This window comes from Haplochromis burtoni, unplaced genomic scaffold (assembly GCF_018398535.1).
Source record: "Haplochromis burtoni strain Fernald_Lab_line unplaced genomic scaffold, NCSU_Asbu1 Contig_216, whole genome shotgun sequence".
Lineage (NCBI taxonomy): Eukaryota > Metazoa > Chordata > Actinopteri > Cichliformes > Cichlidae > Haplochromis > Haplochromis burtoni.
This window is the reverse complement of record NW_024582577.1, coordinates 737,463-757,237: the sequence shown is the minus strand read 5'-3', so window position 1 is coordinate 757,237 and position 19,775 is coordinate 737,463. Positions and strand designations below refer to the sequence as shown.

Below are 19,775 nucleotides of genomic sequence, written 5' to 3'. Positions count from 1 at the left end.
TATCTTATCTTATCTTATCTTATCTTATCTTATCTTATCTTATCTTATCTTATCTTATCTTATCTTATCTTATCTTATCTAACCAGAAAAAGAAGGTAAACCATACAAAAGAGATGAAATCTGCTGGATATAAGAATGTTTTAGCCTCTAGGAAATCCCTGCATTAAAGATTTAATTTCTGTATTAACTGGCAGTTACCACACCACCATGTTATCATTTATTGGCTCATAGATAACCTTTTGTGTGTGTCTTTTTTATACTCAAGGTTTCTGTAGGGGCACCGTGACGCTGCATCAAGATAGATAGTGTCACTTGATGGCTTCCAAGAGCTATGAGCAATTTAGATGAATAATGTGTCCATTCTTGCATCTTGTGGATAGGGCTAAAAAAACAAAGTCATTTTTATGATATGTTCATTTGAGAAACAATGAGCTTAGTTAGTTGATGTGGTGAAACCTATGCCTGAATACTTAGAAACAAATTCTGTTAAACATATCTGGGTGGAGATTAAGGATGAAAATTTACCGGTATACGAATACAAGTGTAACACAACCTGTTCTGACATATTCTATTACCCACTCCTATAGAAGTTTTTTTTTTTTTTTTTTTTTTCTTTTTTTTAGCTTTTTCTTGTAATTTTTCTCTTTTTTGTTATCATTCCTGACTTCTTTTCCTCAATACTGAGATATGAAATGATCTCATTTTACCTTCTTGGTCAGACTAGCAGTAGCAGTCACCAAGTAAAACAGAACCACCTCTGAGCCAGGACATTAGTAATGCATTAAAGAAAAGCCATGTCCAAAGTTGTTTTGTTTGACCTACTCTTTATTAGGTACACCTTGCTACTACTGTGTTGGATGCCTCTGACCATCAGAGCTGCCTTGATTTTTCTTAGCACCAATTCAACAAGGTAGTGGAAAAATTCCTTTGAGATCAAAAATTTTATGTTGTTTACACCATTTTCTGACTCTACCGCCTGAATCTCACAGTAGAAATCAAGTCTCTTTTTCCAATCTTCTATTGTCCAGTTTTGGTGAGCCTGCAGCCACAGTTTCCACTTCTTAGCTGAGTCGCACCTGGTGTGGTGTTTTGCTGCTGTGGCCCATCTTTTGTACGTTGTGTGTTCAGAGATGCACTTCTGCATACTCTTGCTGTAACAATTGGTTATTTGAGTTACTGCTGCCTCCAACAGTGATTCAACTGTGTACCTAATAAAGTGGCTATAAGTTTATATTTAATTTATGGGCTTAAATGGAATGACCAGGAGTCTGGCTCTGGCATAAAGCACTTACCTAGTCTCGTGGACTTCTCAGAGCACCTTATACTACGCATCACATTTGCAGATTCAACACACGATATTAGTTTGGTCACTTTAAGCACTCACCTTTCTCACATTCACACCTACAGCCAATTTAGAGCCTTGAGGTGACCTCAACCTCAACAATCGCTACAGAGACACTAATAAAAATAAAACCAAAGATCTCTACATCCCTCCCAAGATTCATGCATGATACAGTCAAACCAAACGTTACATTCAAACAGCACAGAAAAGGAACAACAACAACAACATAGAAAACAATTTCCCATGTTTTTAACCTTTTGTACCTGCCATCCACAGGATTTGGAAAACACAGATTAAATTGATTAATTCAAATGAGGAGAAAGGGTTTCATCAATAAAGAGGACAGGTAACATTTAGAGGGCATAACAAATGATGCAAAGTAAACCAGCTGAAGGTCTTAGTTAAGAACTGTTGCAGCTTTGCATTTAAATTTTCACTAATGATTGTGTTATTTCAATATGTGTATGTGCACCCAGAAGTTGTACTCATAAAAAGCTGGAAGAGATCTCCTCAAAATTTTAGGCTTTTCCCCTTCATAACGGACCTCAAATTGATGAAATTATGATCAGTGCATTCGAAAAACGCTTCTGGGAACTGAATCCAAGTTATTGAATCACGTTTTCACACTAGTAAGTACTGTGATTGTGCCCTTTGGGCTTTTGTTTAATCACATGTGACAAATGGCTAGTTAAAACACAGTGGAAGCCAACAAATTATCATTTACACGTGCAATCATTTATTCTCAATATGGCTCAAGGAAATTAATTCTGTTAAGACTTTTTATTATCAATATTTTTGTTGCTTTAATTTGAAACAATTAGACCCAGTTGTGACCCTAAAGTGGATAAGCAGAATAAAATGGATCAGTACATATAGAACTTGCCTCACTAATCTGGTTCAATTTATATTTTTAAGCAGAAGTGGATGAAAATATACAATGAAGTGGAAAGAAAATCGATGTAGTCGATCTTCAACAAGCAAATGTGACTCAAAAACAAAGACAAAACCTTTTTTTTCAGGTCTTCCTTTTATTTATACAGTTACAACTCACCAGATGACAAATCTGCATGAAATCCCTCTCAACACTGTATTCACTAAAGACAGACATAAAACCAGTTTTTCATTAGTTTTTTTTTTTTTTGTTGTTGTTGTTTTAATGTTCTCCCTGTAAAGGTGCAGATGTCCTTCATTCACCAGTGGATCAACTTATAAATGTGTCTTTTACAATTTCCACTCTTTTTCCTATTCCACAGTGTTCCTACTTGCTGTAGTTTGCTTAGTATACTGCAGTGGTTAGTGAAGCATCAAACACAATGTAAGTGAAGTCATTTTTAGGACTAAATAATGTTAATTCAAAACATCATATAAGTCATTTGTGTAGCTTGCATGTGGTACGTTTGGAGAACTTCTGATTAGTTTTAGAAACACGGAAACAAAAACAAAAAATCGTCAAACTTTTCTTTCCTTTGACGCCGTCACTACCCATTGCTGTTAAATCTTTGGCCACATGGTGGCAGCAAATGCTAATGTTGGTTGTTATGTTGCCTTTATTCCGAGCAAAGTTAAGATGGAGATAGTGCTGCAAAGGAGAAGAATGACTAATCACGTGATTTCTGCTGCTGTCTTATTGAACGAACCAGTGAATGACAGTGATTATTTAAGAAATAAACTTGCCTCAGAGTGTATAAAAAATCACATTGATGTTTAAATCAGTTAAAGTAAACATTCTTCAGTTAATGGCGTATAAAATGTGTCTTTGCCTGCATGGCTTGGACCCTGTCCTCCCAGGCTTTGATGGCTCACTCCAATTGCAGATTCATTCCCTTCTGTTTATTGAAGCTAAACATACAACTTAACTAAAGCACAATAATAAAACCCACACAGACATCAGTAGAAGCACAGCACACATGAATAAATATACTGATCTGAATATTATAGAGAATAAAGATCTTCTGCTACCCCCCTCCCCTTCCCCTTCAGAGTGATATTTATGTTAAGCTTCGGTCCAGTTCACTGAGTGAGAGGTTTGACATGCCATCAAGCTATATGTTGTCGTGTTTATGATAAATCCTTTCCTGTTTTTTTCCTAATTATTGTTCTTTGTGTATTATTATTAACCCTTTAATAATTGTATGGTCCATTCTGGTCAACCTCATCTGTGTTGTATTAGTCAGACTCAGTGTGTGCGTATACACTTGCAGTTGCTCATGTTCAAGTTGCCAGATTTTCTTGTTCAGTCAAGTCTTCCTGGAATTTTCTCGCATCCTTTGTGTTTAATTGTTGACTTCCGTGTGTGTGTGTGTGACCTTTTGGGCTGTTTTATGGACTTAGTCTTTTGCCTGTGCCCTCCTGGTTTAGTTTACTCTTGCTGACTGATCACACTTGTATGACCTCTGCCTGTCTGGATTACAGATTTGTGTTTTACTTTGCCTCTGTGTGTCCCCCCCCCCCGTTGAAGTCTTGTACATCGGCTTGTGCAGTTTACTCCACAACACCCTGTTTCATGTGCTCTTCATAGGTTGTGCATTTGAAGTGTAGGCCAGAGGTACATGTTAGGAGCTTTGAAATAAATGCAGTGAAGCGAAAAGTGCAATATTTCACTTTGACATGGAAGAAAAAAGGGATCTCAAAACTGAATAGCGAGGAAATATTTAAGCCCTCTCCATGTATTCTTTATTTGTATGCATCTCATCCTAAACTGTCTGATTAAAAAAAATAAAATAAACTTCAGTTTATGAAACCCAAGCAATAACTGCTGAAGCAACAAAGCTTATCTAATAAAATATGTTAAAACAAAAAAGCACATATCCTCTTGGTTACCAAAACTCTAAAATATAGTATCAGCTATACAAACTGACACCTGGTAAATAGCATTTACCAATCAAATTAGGACTTTCCGGTAGCATGAAGTTTACCAAAAGATCTAACTAGTAGATCATAATGTCAAAAAAGGAGAGGTTAATAAATAAGTTTCTGCATCTCTGAGACTAATCAGATTAGAGACCCATCTTCAAATGCAGAAGCCTCGCAACAGCAGTGAGCCTTCCTAGTAGTGGCTGCCCTCTCAGGTTTTGCCAAACAGCACCTGGGTGACAGGAATTCCCAGAAGACCAGAGGAACTTCAGGCCTTTCTCTCATCAATAAAGTTCAATATTCTACTGTCTGAAAGACACTGGGCAAACATGGCCTCCATGGGAGTGTGCCAAAGTAAATCACTGCCAACCCAGAGGAAGATTAAGCTTCATTTGGATTTTGCTACAGCACACTTTAATATACCTAAGACCTTTTGAGAGAATGCTTAAGTGACTGGAAGACAGGGGATCATTAGAGCTGACAAACTAAATAGAGAATACAACAAAACGGCCATTATACTTTCAGTCATGCATGGAGGTGGCAGAGTAATGCTGTGGGACAGCTTTGCAGCTTCAAGGTCGGGGGGCTTGCCACAATTGAGAGAAACATTAATTCCAGCGTCTGACAGAAAATCCTGAAGGAGAACATCAGGTCACCGGTCTGAGCTGGAGCTCAGGTTCAGCTGCATTATGCAGCAAGACAAGTCATTCCTAAGATCTGACAGTTTAGTAAGAGATGCACACACAGACACACATACACAAAAAAATTGGGATGGGGTTCAATACCTTTTTCATGCCACTGTACCTGTTCATCCATATTCATCCTGACATAACACTTACTCCAAAATGTCAAAGTCAATTTCTGGAAGGAGATGGAAACCTGATACTGCAGACATGCTGTAGTAATAATGTCTGTGTAGATCCTGCCCGTGGCAAAATCTCAGATGGGTTTTGGATCAAATCCAAAATTCTGCTAAGTTTTGTGGCCAAATATTTTAACTGTTGTTTTTTTTTTTTGAATAATTCATAGAAACAGGACTAAATCCTGCCTTCCTCTAAAAAGACAGATGAAAGGACTGAATATATTTACAATAGTTTCCACTGGTAATAACAACAAAAGGTCAGGTTTTGTAATTTTGTATGTCTAATGCAGGAATATTTTTCAAATTTCAAGACTGAGTCTCATTAACTGTTCCTCAAAACTCATCACTTTCCTTGTTTTCTGCATATTTTCTGCAGTATTGACAGATTTGTTATCACTCAACCAGTCACTGTACATTAACTCTGTGCCGTCAGTGTTTTCTGCGTATGCGTGCGAGTGAAATGAAAAAGAAAGACCCAAACCGTGTTGATTTTTATTTCAAAAGATGACCAGATGAAAAAACGAGAAAAATGATAACAACATAATTAACATTGAGTGGACATAACTGTTCCAAATGTACACTTTATTTTAAACAAAAGTACAAAAACAAACATCAGATATTTACAATACTTGCATGGCAATGTTCACTTTCTTTGGTCAATCTTCCAATCAGATGGTTTTACACAAGGTAGGCAACAAACAGCAGCTTGGAGGTCTGAGATTCTCACATGCTGAATATATTATTCAACCAGACACAGAGCAAACTACCGATGACTCAGAACTTAATGACATTTTTTGTAGAGTCTGCAAGCAATTTATCAGTGGTTTAAATCCGAGACATGAGTTATGTGATCATTATTGAATGCGCCTACCAGGATATTTTAGTCTTGTACAATATAAATAGCAAAAAGGAAAAGTAAAATCACGTACGTCACAACTACATCCTGGCCTCGTTGCTTTTTCAAATTCATTAAATGCTCTTAAGGGACCAAAACCGTGACATGTACAGCTGCAGGTATTCCATCGTATTCTACACAAACTCGACATGAAACATGAACCCTAGTGCACATCACAAACTTAAGCTGTTACAGGTAGATTTTTAAAAGAAGGCAAACATATCGTAAAGGCTACTTTAAGACAAACATCCCGCTCACTGGGTGTCTTTGATTACAGAAGTATGCCACAGCTACAGAATGAACACTCGTACCTCAACACTGATGGAGCACAAACTCATAGAGGAGTTACATAAAAACAACCTTTTCCTTACTACTATTTTTTTTTAAAGAAAAGCATGAAAGTGAACTTTATGTTGCTTTCATGCAAAAACAAAAAACACGTGTGCAGCCAAACTACAGCCAATAAAAGAAGGTTTAAACTGTGCTATACATTCTCCCAATAATCTACCTGCTTGTGTCGTTAGGTGGCTACGCTGAATGTAAAGAACGTTGGCGAAAAGACGAGGCAAAATTAATTTTCTCCCCTGGTTACACACAATCAAATAATAATAATAATAATAATTAAAAAACACCTTTGTGAAACATCATGTCCTTGCTGATATACAACATCTAAAACTAATGCTAATACCCTTAGCCCTTTCAGGATTTTATCAATTTCTCAGCTTTTTTTTTTTTTTTTACCTGAATGAACAAACTGAAATAATGATAGAAGTGAATGGATTTATGACCTTGATGTCAAAGGCAGAGGTTGTTTGAGTGTGATGAGGTGAAATAACAAAAAACAAAGCAGAAAAAAACCAAACTATGGCAGTAATGTCCCTTGGTCCCTGCTATGTCCCGAGGGCCGAAAAAGTCGAACACAGACTAACGCAGGCCTACACATCCTTACATCAAAGGCAACTGGTCTAGTAGTGATTTTGCATTTTCTCAGCTTTCCAATTTCCATTCTAACAAACATGAATCCTAATAGTAGACAGGTTTACACATGTATCAGTAGTGCAGACAGGCTATGTATATCACATACAGTATCCATTCTTTTTTTTTTCTTTTTCTTTTTTTTTTAGGAATGGGAGGAGTGAGGGGTTGATGGGCTCGGGGAGATGTTTGGATATGCTTTTTTTGTTTGTTTTTAGTAAAATTCTCCCTGAAACCAAATCCAAACGGTCTTCATCCCAGTGTACACTCTTTCCCCCCCCTCCCTCCCTAAAGACAGAGGTGAAGAGAAATGTGCAAAAGTTCCACGTTCTCACTGGAAGGGAAAGATTAAAAATGTCTTATTAATTTTTTTGCACAACTTTTTACGTCAAACTCTTTATGTGCATGGTGGAAATGTCTTGCTCTACCTTTCGCATCGCCGCTGTTTCTTTACACCTCAGCTTTTTGGCTGTTTTCCTCCACTTTCTCCTCCAGCTTTTTCTCCTCCTCGGAGGACCCGCACTCCTTCTCGCCGGTCTTCCAGCTTCCTTGCCTGTTTCGATTAAAACAGTCGTTTATTAACCGGTCCTTGCATGATGATATGACGGTGTGACTGCTTACTACACGTGTGCAGAATAACTCACGGTATAAACTGCCCACTTAGGCTGAAGGGAAGCTATCCATCTACAGCTGCTGTGTACTTACACTATAGTTCACAATCAATCAAGAGCAAACTCCTTTAATTTGGCAAATGGAAGACTGATTAACAAGCAAGCAAAATGGAGCACTGCCCAGGTACCCAAGCCCTTAATAGTCCTTAAAAGCCTACATTAACCGCAATGATGTTTTTATTTATTTTACCATGTATTTTAATTTGTTAATTCATTTGAAGGAACTGCCAAAAGTAAGATTAGAAGATCAATACTACCCGTATACAAGGTTAGAATAGGATGAATAGTGAAACGGCGAGTCTGTCTGAGTCCAAACTCTAGTTGTACAAAAATACTCGACCACATCTCCTAATCGTTTAGCTCAAGTGTTTATGTTCTACATGTATATGAAACAGAGCACCTGTCCAATATGTCTTTATAAATATTTGTAAAGGAATTCAAGGAGCTTGTTATAAAGATCTCACTGAAGTTTAGTGTGCTTATGTGATAGTATAACACAAGTTGCACCAACGTTGTGAAATCTCTTCCTCCTGGATATTCCACAATCATCTGCAAGTGTTATTATTGCAAAGTGGAAGCATTTAGAAACCACAGCTACTCAGTGCGGTCGCTGAGTGCTGAGGCGCCTGGTGCGTGAAAGCCGACAACGCTCCGGTGACTCAATAGTCTCAAACCTCGTCTGGCTTGTAAACTAAATTTCCACATTAGCCTCTTGTTTCCGTCTCTTTGAGTGTTAATGTTAAGTCCAACTTTATATTTACTGCACAGATCTGAGAGCGACATCAGTTTTCTTGTAACTCTCAACTATGGCTAATTGGAAAATTTACTCAAGTACATCAACAGCTGAATAAATTACTGCTTCTATTAACTGGTCTTGGATGAAAATAAAATTTTGAGTTAATTGCTTTTATTTTAGTATCCTCATATGGTCCGTATCTCATATTTTAAAACAGAGCATTTAATCAAATATCCATTTGTTTATAAACTAAAAACCTCATGCCAAACAGTGTTATTCCAGCAGTAGAGAACTGCTTTTTGAATTATACATGTTGTTGGCAAGAGGAGATCATATCAGAAGCTACATTAGGTATGCCTGTTCAGTTTCTTGTTAATACAAATATTTAATCAACCAATCACATGGCAGCAAGTCTATGTATTTAGGCATGTAGACATGGCTGCTGAAGTCCAAACCGGGCATCAGAATAGGGAAGGTGATTTAAAAGTGACTTTGCGCGTGGCTCGGTTGTTGATGCCAGATGGTCTGATTTCACAAACTGCTGATCTGCTAAGGTTTTCCCAAATTTGAAAAAAAAAAAAAAAAAAAAGTTATGTGCAGTTCTTTGAGCAAAAACGTCCTGGTGATGCCAGAGGTCAGAGGAAAACGGTCAGGCTACTTCGAGCTGATAAGAAGACAACAGTAACTCAAATAACCAGTTCTTACAACCAAGGCATGCAGGAGCGCATCTCTCAATTAACAAAATGCCTAATGTAGAAGCAGATGGGCAACAGCAGCAGGAGACCACGCTGGATGCCATTCCTGTCAGCTAAGATCAGGAACCTGAGGCTATAGTTTGTAAACTCTCACCAAAATTGGAAAACAACAACCCGATGATTGGAAAAAATGTTTCCTCCTCTGATGAGTCTCAATTCCTGCTGCGCCGTTCAGATGGTTACGGTCTGAATTTGGCATAAATAACACCAGAGCATGGATTCATCCTGCCCTGTATCAATGGCTCAGGCTGCTGGTGGAGGGTTAATGACGTGGGAGATATTTTTCCTGGCACACCTTGGCAGAACCTACATGGTGCTGTCATGTCGATATGGACTAAAATCTCAGAGGAATGTTTCCTGTTAAGAATTAAGGCAGTTCTGAAGGCAAAGGAGGGCGTCCAGTACTATTAAGGTGTACCTAACAAGTCGTTATGCGCATAATTACTTTCTGCTACATGAATACTACATATACCTGCATGTAAAGTGCAGGTATGCAATGTTTTTGAAACTAAATAAAATATGTTTAACTGGAAATAGAAAAGGACGTTTTAGCAAATCAGAATAACCACGATGCATGAATATAGTAATCTCATGTTCATTTTATCTTGTTGGGTTACTGGTGAATTTTATGAACACTTTTATGTAGCAGCATTTGTTTAAATGTGCTTCTTACTTGGATTTCTTTGAGTAAACCCAGTATGCCAGTCCTATAACCAAAGTGGCGATGAGGAGACCCACTATAACACCAACCACCAATCTGGTTTGGTCGCTGTCTTCCGACTGATCTGTAGAGAAAGACAAAACAGAAATATCAGAGGCGTGAGTGTCATGTTTCTGTATGCTGCTCCAGTCTGGACAGAAAAAAAAAATACTCTGGTGTGCATTAAATGCATTGATGAATGGACACATCCGCACTGTGCATGATTATGACTCATTGATTTGAATGTTAATGGGAGCAGTCCCCACTTTAATCTCGTCAATGGGACTATGAACAATGTTGGCATCTTGTCAGGATGCTGGTAGCTCCATTCCTCCTACTGCTTCACAACTATATTTATTTAAAAGAAGCGCACTGTCTAAACATTGTTTTTTCTGCTCTACAGTCCAAGGTGACACTAAAGATAAATATTTGATAAAGAGCCGTCTTTTAGTGAGCAACATTCGATTCCCCCATAGACTTTTGTCAACCCACTTTCTACTGTTTCTTTACAAGAAGGAAGACCGCGCCAACTTACCTTGTTTATCCATTCTCACCTCCTCAATTACTGAAATCAGATATGAAATAACATTAACGTCCAACCGAAATGAAGGGGGGGGGGAAAAAAACAAAACAAAAAAGCAAGCTTGAAAAATGACTACTCTACATCTACTCGACTTTGCATGCAAGAGGTTCCAAGAGGGAACAGATTAAATCCAGCATCCCAACATACACCCACTGAGCGAGGGGGGGGGAGAGAAAAGAACGATGTGGAAATGCCATCCCAAACACACAGGAATGAGGAGGCAAGAGAGAACAAATGGTGATATAAACACACTTGGAAACCGTCAGACAAGAGTGTGGACTAAGTGCTAAGTGCATGCACTAATTACAGTTTGACAGTGATGGTGAGAGTAAAAAGGCTGGACTTTAATAGACAACTACCACCAATACATAAAGTTCTTGAAAGACGTACTAGTGTTTGTGTATGTTTGATACATTGTGTATTTAACAGTGTTTTTTTCCTGCTTACTCATCAGTGGACTATAAATCCTAAAATAACAACTGATTTTAAATAATTGCCCTTATGGCCACCAAATTGGTGTGCAACGACGTGACTCCACACACGCTACAGACTATCCCAAACTGGGTGGATTTACCCTGGTGTACATACCTGCTACAATATTGTCGTTTTGTCAAAGCATGTAAACATGATGCCAAGTTAACATGCAGATGGAAAGAGTTAGTAAGAACAGTAGGAAAACACTTAGGAAGGCAGATTAGTGACTTCATGAAAGAAAAATGAAGCCGATAGAGGTAAAAGGACCAAATTATGACTTTGTACTTACAAGAGGACACATTTATAGCTCTGGAATCATTGCCAAGCCTATTGGTCACTGTACAGTGGACAGTTAGATTTGCAGAGGGCACAACTTTGATCTTGTGTGTAATCTTTCCATTGACGAAAGGACTTTCACCAAGCTGAGTAACGAGAGAGAGAGAGAGAAGAAACAAATGTTAATAGTTGCACATCTGATCCGGATGATTTGAAGAAGATTTGCACCATGAGGGGGCGATGTTGGACCAGTAAGTGAGTCAGTCCTTGCATGACAAAGAAACAGCGTGTGTGCCTCTGGGATATAGACTCCTGAGTCTCAGAGGAAAACCCCAGACACAAAGACAAACTGCCAACACCCTTTGCACATCCTCCGCATATACAAAAGGATGTTGCATTCTTGTAAATACTTATTACTGATCCCGTATTCAAGTCTTCACATTTTTCTGAATGGGGGGCGGTGGGATTAAATTGCTGAAATGTGTTACTTTCAAAATGCATTTTTATTTCCTGACAGAGTTCTGTGTATTTTTTTTGGAGTAAATTAAAGATTTTAAGGTTCCTCTCGTGGTTAGACAATGACTGAAAGGGCTGAGGAGAACTGCAACCATCCTGCGCACACCCCCAGGTTTATGTGTAATTCACACCGCTTCACTGAGTGACTCTGCTATCAGTGCGCACACAGGTAGACTGTGGAAACAAAAGAAGAAGAAAAAAAGAGGCTCCATTTAAAAAACAGACAATTTTTGTTCTCGTGACAGGCTGCTGGAAAATACTGTTTGAGCCTCGGGGAAAATGAAGAAATGTACTCTTTCGAAACACTGACCACAACAGCCTGGACCAGATAAGTTCACAAGTGTGACAGCTGGGGAAAATACTAACAGTGCAAACTGCCATGCACAAAACAGGGGGTATTCATTCACTGTGCAGCAAAAAGGGAAAAAGTAAAGAAAAGCAAGAGCTGTCTCTGGACAAAGACAATAGTAGGAGGCTTAAGCACACAGCCTCTGTTTAGCCACACCTTCACATTTCTGCTGATGATACACTGAGGTTCGCTGTAAGACAAATGCCACTATGTTTTAAACCCATGCAACTCTATTAATGTTTTTATTCCATATTCACAACCATCTGCTCCCTATCAGGCTCTTAATGAAGCCGAAAGTGGACCTAAATTCTCCTTATAAACCATCTATTGGCTACTTTGTAGAGGACATTCAGACGTTGTAATCTAAAGACGTCAATGAAATAGTTACTGCAGCACAAACCTGTTGCCATCTTATATAGGAGGACCACTGTGAGGATGAATTTCTATGACAACCAGTATTGATTCACCAACAAAGGAGTAATGCTTTCAAGGGAAAATGGGACAGAAACACTCAAAGCATTCTGAATGATTTTATATGGCTTGAAAACCTCACTGCAGTCTCAAGAGTGTCTCGAGGTGGAGGAGGGCGGGGTGTGGAGGTCATTTGTTAAAGCCGATACCCATCTTGTTATTTTAACAAATAAATTGCTACACCCAACTGCGACTGAAAACAGGCGCGTTAACAAGCACATGGGGGGAAACTTTTTCCGTAAGTGCCACTGAGAAATCGCCTTGTCATGACTGGTTTCCAACTACCCTGGATGACAATGATGATGAATTCTGTTGTCCTGTGACTGAAATTAGACGTCACAGTTTCATATACAGGTACAGATACAATAGTAATCTTCACTGCTGTTATTACTGTGGTTATCTACTAATTGGAAGGTTGGCGGTTCGATCCCTGGCTGGCCCTGGCCAAGTATCCTTGGGCAAAATACTAACCCCAAGTTGCTCTCTGATGCATCCATCCATGTGAATGTTTAATAGAAAAGCACTTAATAGAAAAGTGCTATATAAGAACTCATCCACTTGAGTGATTTCAGTATTAAAATTATAATCTCATGATAAATTAAACAAACAAAACAAGTTGATGTTTTTGGGGGAATAGTCTGTACAGGCATTTAAATTAGCTTTTCTTATATGGTAGTTTTATTATTTGTGGTGGAGTTCACCATGGATATGATTCCGATAGGCACCCACTTTTAGACTCAAAAGTAATTGGACAATTGAACGATGAGCAGTTTCACAGCCAAATGAGACCCATTCCCTTGTTATTCCATGAAAAATTAAGCAGACGAAAGATCTGGGGATGATTCCAAGTGTTGCATTTCCTAAGTTTCCCCTGGCAGTCTCTAAATGCGGTCCAAAGAGATGAAAAAAAAAAAAACCCCCAAAACATACCTATCAGAGCGATAGCCAAAACTTTACAAGTGGCAAACTCAACAGTCGGCTACATTCTTAAAACAAGAAGGAATCATAGATTCCTTCTCAGAAGCTCACTAAAGTGGATGAATGCAAAGTCTTTCCTTGTTTAAAAAAAGCTTTCTCAACTTCATAACCAAGTCAAGAACACTCTCAAGAATGACTTGTAGCCACCCAACAAGCAAAATGTTTGGTTTTCTACTAAAAAGAAGCCCTGAATTTGCAATGTGCTGACAGCAGCTACGCTCGCACTGTGTAAAAACAAACACATCTCGCTCACGACCCTGGTGTAGATTCCATAAACAAGTTTACCTTGAGTACCAGAAGGTACATTGATATTTTCACCATTTCACAAGATTTGATTTTGTTAACGGTATACATTGATCCCGAAGGACCTGCTTTTAGCTGTGTTCAAGTTCACAGAATCTTGTGAAGCCTCTGAGATGTATGTCATCACCATCCACAGAGCAATCTTCGCCATAACAGAAGCAATAACTGCCTGCGTTTATCTTGGGGAAAAAAACACTTGTAGTTTGTTCTGATGGGACAATAAACTGAAGACTTCACACAACTGTAAGCGTGGCGCTAATGCACGTTTTCTAATACCGGTAATACAGTATTTTTCCTTTCATGGCTCTTTAAGTCTGACACAGTTTTTTTTCTGAGGATTTTCTTTTGTGCCGGCACTAGGGATGGGTATCGAAAACCGGTTGGAAGTGTTTGCCAAACGATTCCCTTATCGATTCCAGTCGCCCCCGAATGACGTCACCACGTTGCGGAGCGTCATTTACCTGGCAGGGCGCCTAAGCGGCTCAAACGGCAGAGCGTTCTCACTCCAAAATGTTACGCTTTGGGAGTGAGAACGGGTTGCAAACGCTCAAAAGTTTGGCAACTTGCAGTACTTGCAAAGTAGATATTTCATTTAAGGGAGGAAACACTACGAATATGCAAAAGCATTTGCTCACAAAACACACGACCTTAAATGAATGTCGTGTTTTTAATTCCGCTCCGGACTCGTGAATCCCAACCCAGCAGCAGCGGTAACGTTTGCACGTCCTCTCCCGTTAATGCGGCAGGTAAATAATCAACTAACAGTGCATATTATGCTAGCACGATCTGCCTTATTACAAAACCTGCCATTACTGTGCATTTAGGTGACCATGATGAGACAGACAGAGTCTGGCTCAGATGCTGGCAGTTCTCGCTGCAGTCTACCGGTAGCGTCTCCTTTCAGGCCAGGATAGACGAATGTCACCGAGCAGTGACTAAGTTTGTGGTAAAAGGCTTGCACCCATTTGCCACAGCAGATGCCCACGATTTTCGGTAAGTGAATGTGTTTAATTGCAGGCAGGGACATTACTAGATATTCTTGTGTAATTGCTACAGAATAATTTATGTTATACTTTGTTATTGCTACAGAAGAATATTTATTTTATCATTTTACATTTACAATTTTTTTTCCTGGGGACCCTGTGACACCCCATTGGCTGTGGATCTCTTAAGATCTCACTGCTGGGTTTGTAAGGCCATGTTACTCCTAAATTTCTATCTTGTTCAAAGAGAAGATATAAAACAAAGTTCTAAGCTAATCGACCTTAGTGTTCTCCTTTTTTAAAAAGAATCGATAAAGAATCGAATTGTTAAACAGAATCGAAAATGGAATTGGAATCGTGAAAATCTTATCAATACCATCCCTAGCCAGCACAGGAGGAGCGAACACATAAAACAAATCTTTTATGTACTGTTAGGAAGAATTAATGGATATGACCTTCAGAAACTGCAACAATTATCCAAGGATAAATTTCCTGCAATTCTGATAATAGGTAAACTTCCAAGCACGTAAAGGGTACATACCACGGTGCCATTAATGCTCCAGGAAACAGCTGGCTTTGGAGAGCCTTCAGCCTCACAAGTCAAGACTTTATGTTGGCCGTCATTACTGCGATTTTTGAACAGGCTCTTTACAACTGCAGGACCTGTAAGGGAACACGTGTGTTATAAAGCTCGATTTATCGTGGTTTAATCCGATCCACCGGCACATCTAAATATGACTGAGGAAAGGAATTTCTTAGAGAAATCATTTTATATTCGCTGTCCTGCCAAGAGTTAGATGAGCAGATGAATACCACTCTCATGTCCCTATGAGTCTAGAGTCATTAGCCATTTGGCTGAAAACTAGAAGTAAAGAAAATCAGCGAGCCAGTCCAAAGGAAAATAATCCCACTAGTGCCTCCAAAAATCAGCAATTAGCATGCTCTGTCTTGTTTATTTTTCAAAATTTGTACAGAAAATAAAGTGTAAAAACAAGATGTAGCTGCGAGTAACCATCTGGAGTCTGATTAAACTGTTAAAATAACTTTTTTAACCACTGATTTTTATATGAAATAAAAAACAACAACGCATATTTAATTAATGCGTTAGCTTTAAGCTGATAGTTTTTACCCTTAGACAAAGTCAGGCTGTTCCATCCATTCTTAAACTTCACAAACTGCCTGTTGGCTGCATACCTTAACTAACTTCAAATATGAGACAGAGTGGTACCAGTTTTCTCTCCCTGCGTAAGACTTTTCTTCAAACCCTTACCTTCGACAGTAAGATCAAAAGAAGCTGTCCGGGTGATGTGTCCAACTGTCACCGTCCACTCATAGCGACCAGAGTCCGAGTAACCGAGCTTGGTAAAGTTGGGCTGTTTGCCCAGTTTAGCATTATTCTGAAATAAATCCAAGAGAATATCGGCGCTGTCAATAACAAGCACAAACCCCAATGATTGGAGCTTTGTTATATAAAAGATCGCTTCTACCTTTGTCCAGGAGACCTCTGCCTTTCCGGAAGAATCAATCTGAAGACTCAGATTCAAGGCTTCGCCAGCGCGCTTGACAATATTCCCAGAGGGGCTTAAATTGATGTCTAAGTCTGAAAAGAGGAGAGGATGGCAGAAAGATGGTTCAGAGGCCTGTTAAGGGTCAAAACATTTCTGTTGTTAACCATATAACTCTGCACTTGGCTCACAGCCCTGCAGATGCAGCTTATTAGAAGCAGTGCAGCTGACACAACAATTTCTCCCCAGATCAGAAGAAGACAGTCTTGCAAAGAGAGATATTAGGACTTTCATAACAAATAAGACTGCAGGGAGAAAAGAAAATTATTTGGATACAGATGCAGATGTGTGGGGTAAAATTGCAGTAATTTCTACTTCTAGAGAAATTATTATTTTTGTCTTCTTACAGGTGACGGTGATGTTCCTGGTCGCTTCCATGGATGTGTCATCAGTTAGGGAGCATTTGTATTCACCGGTGGCGTCGCGTGAGACATTCGCGATGGTGTAGGTATCTGTGTTTTCCACGGTCACCAGCTCCCCCTGCAAAAAACAGTGAAAACAGCAGCATTTCATTTACGTTGCTGAGGATAAAAGACTGAATAAATACATTTTAGATGAAGTAAGCACTAGTTTGGATGAACAGAAGGAATTTCAAAGCTTTTAATGAGATACCTTAAGGTGAAAGTTAAAGTTGGTAGGAGCTGGGTTACCATCTGCCACACACTTCAAAGTCAAGTTGTCTCCCTCTTTAAGCTCTTTCTGAGGACTGACCTCAAGCATGATGTTCTCTGTGGAGTCTGTGCAGAAAACAGGAGCAAGAAAGTCAGAGGGGCGAGGGTGGAGGGTGTAACAAGTGGAGCGTGCTCCCCAACCAGCTGAATGCAATGGGGACTGCACTCATCCACTGTGTCAGCACGCTACAGAGAACTCTAACTTTGTGCCTCACTATTGGTTATGACCAACTTCAGAATGCAGCAGAGGAGGTGGTTGAATTGCAGTCATAATCTGAGGCACTCAACCAAACAATCCTTTCAAAGCTCAATGTTTCTGCTCCATCTAAGGCAAACTCTTTCAAGAATTTCTTGAAAGAAAATGTTCCAGCACTGATAAGTTCTACTCTGGGCCGTGTTGAGCAGGCAACTTCAATATTTAATGCTGCACTCGGTATAAATCTCAGAATCCACACCTCATTTTTCAACTTTCACCATCAAAAGGTGCCGTTACCCGTGTCTGTCTCGACTGGAAGTGAGAGAATTATAGAAAAAAAAATGTTAATGCACTCGCAAAAACCACAGGCACCGTCTGATTACAGTTGTAAAACGTCTCTTGGTCTTCTCGTGGATCACGAGCTGCTGCTGTGTTACACGTGTGATGTGCAAGAAGCTTGACTTCAATTAAAAAGGGACACTTTTATTCTCTTTCACTCCATTTTGAAATTCTTGTCATGCCATATTAAATAAGCTGTTTTCTCACCAAAAAGCAACATTTCATCAACAGCAAAGTTTCATCGACGGAAACATACTTTAATTATTGATGTTTAGAAAAGAAAACAGCATCACTGATTCATTTGTGTCAATACTTAAAAAATGTGAATAAAACATGTTTGTAATTCTCATCGCGGTGGAGGAAACAGACGTCAGTGAGGAGAATATTAAACGAAACAACCTGAAATAAAACCGTGTAGCCAGAGAGAGAAAAAACGCCCAGTTCTATGTCCTCTTTAAAACTTTATATACATTCACACAGCACCTTCTTCCTTCAAGCTTGCACCAAATCACAGTACTGCATAAAGGTCCACCTTTCTTTGTGTTTTGCTAGAAAAATGGCAAATAAGGGCAGCGATTTATTAAAACTTGCAAAACTGAATAGAAAAGCAGTACTTAGGCCAAAAACAGAGTTTGTACAGCAGGGGCGGAGCGTGGGGGTGGCTTACTGGGCTTAAGCCCGGGTACGGAGCTCTTCCTCCAGTTGGGCGAAGGCTGCCTCCCGACGCTCATAGAGCTCGCGGTCTGCTGAGTCCATAGTATGGTCAGGTCGTACTGTCACGGTCTGGCTGGGGCAGACTGTATGTGTTGCAAAAGAGGACTCAAACGCAGACCAAAACGTGGCGTGGATTAACAAAAACAAGCCGTTTATTGAGGCTAGCAATGAGGGTACAAATAATAGGGCATTGGTGAACACTAACCTAAACTGGGTGAACTAAAACTAAACATGAAAAACCTTAAGCATAGTGAACTGACAGAGATACCTGGAGATGAGACATGGATGAGCAGACGACCTGACCAGGAATGACTGAAAGCACGCGGACTAAATACACACAGGAGGATAATGAGGAAAGTGGGAACACATGGGGAAACAGCTGACACACATGAACATAACGACGTGACAAGGGGAGCGTAACATTAACAACATTGAACCTAGGGACACAGGAACCCTTCAAAATAAAACAGGAAATCTAATGAAACGCAGACCTGACAACATAAGACACATAGATAAGAAACACACGAAGCGAAGGGCAAGGGAGACTTCACAGGGTATGACAATACAAGGGGGAACTGATAAACAGATGCACATAGGAAACATAATAAGCTAGAACATACACTAACAGCATCAAAAGAACTGAAACTCAAAACACTGGGTCATAAGACCCAGGACCGTGACATGGAATCGTCTGGAGTTTCTTATTAATTAACAATAAACTTAGTGTATATGTACTCCTAAATTTGATGAAAGTGATAAAAATAGAAGCTCTGTCTCTCTTTATTCTGACATTTAACTAATTCAAAATATATTTCAATATTTATCTAAAACAAAAGTTTACTCTAAATTGATGTTGTACAGTAAAAATGTTTTATGTTTTCTCCCTAAAGTGTATGTAAATATCTGGTTACAAATGTGAATATCCTGCTGTGTACTGAAATCCCTCTTGTTTTGCATAGAAATATACTGAACAACATACAAAGCATAATATATAAAATAACATTTACCTGAGTTTTTTCTTTGAAAGAACCCTCTAATGTCCATTCTTATATTTCAGTACATAACTGAAACCGATTTAGTCGGGGAGGGTAAGAACTGAAAATATGAAATAAACACACGTAAGCTAAGACTCTCTAAAAAAATAGCATTTGTTCGGCTTTTCATTTCGCCATTTGTTGATTCACTTGAAGAGCAAGTAACGTAATATTGGTCAAGTGATCAGTTTGATATCAATCTTTCGTGATGCACCGTCATATTTACATTATTTGTACAGTACGAATGATTTGCTTTGGTACCTGGTCAAACTTAAGCTCTCCTTAGTATGGCTGGCTCCGTTTCTCCAACAGCGCACTCACAGGCAGCAGCTGCCCCGCCCCCTCGCTCAGTCGCTTAGTGCCTGAGCTCGGATCATACCAATATCAGGGGGGATTCACGCACAGTCGTAAATTCCCACAGTGTGCACTATGTGCTTCGAATATTGTGTGTACTTTTTGTTTTATACAGTTGTCAGCCAGGCATCTAACTATGAAAAAATTACACTCCAAAAGACCCCGGGCTTCTGACAAAAC

At 39.3% G+C, this 19,775-nt stretch overlaps 1 protein-coding gene across 3 annotated transcripts in view; it reads right to left on the bottom strand.

Moving 5' to 3' along the window:
• Window positions 1-4,417: 4,417 nt before the first annotated feature.
• alcamb (activated leukocyte cell adhesion molecule b) overlaps window positions 4,418-19,775 on the bottom strand; it is a 53,076-nt gene continuing 37,718 nt past the window's right edge. Inside the window, exons 7-16 of one of the 3 annotated variants that reach the window (XM_005937898.3) lie at window positions 16,900-17,024; window positions 16,635-16,767; window positions 16,210-16,322; window positions 15,993-16,119; window positions 15,264-15,385; window positions 11,136-11,268; window positions 10,325-10,354; window positions 9,763-9,874; window positions 7,356-7,480; window positions 4,418-7,261 (exon numbers count right to left, since the gene is read on the bottom strand). In XM_005937898.3, the coding sequence (XP_005937960.1) occupies window positions 7,378-7,480; window positions 9,763-9,874; window positions 10,325-10,354; window positions 11,136-11,268; window positions 15,264-15,385; window positions 15,993-16,119; window positions 16,210-16,322; window positions 16,635-16,767; window positions 16,900-17,024 (998 nt within the window). In that variant the 3' untranslated portion in view covers window positions 4,418-7,261; window positions 7,356-7,377. Of the gene's footprint in view, window positions 7,262-7,355; window positions 7,481-9,762; window positions 9,875-10,324; window positions 10,360-11,135; window positions 11,269-15,263; window positions 15,386-15,992; window positions 16,120-16,209; window positions 16,323-16,634; window positions 16,768-16,899; window positions 17,025-19,775 lie in introns of all 3 variants that reach the window. The other 2 variants (XM_042226529.1, XM_005937899.3) reach the window with 2 other exon arrangements.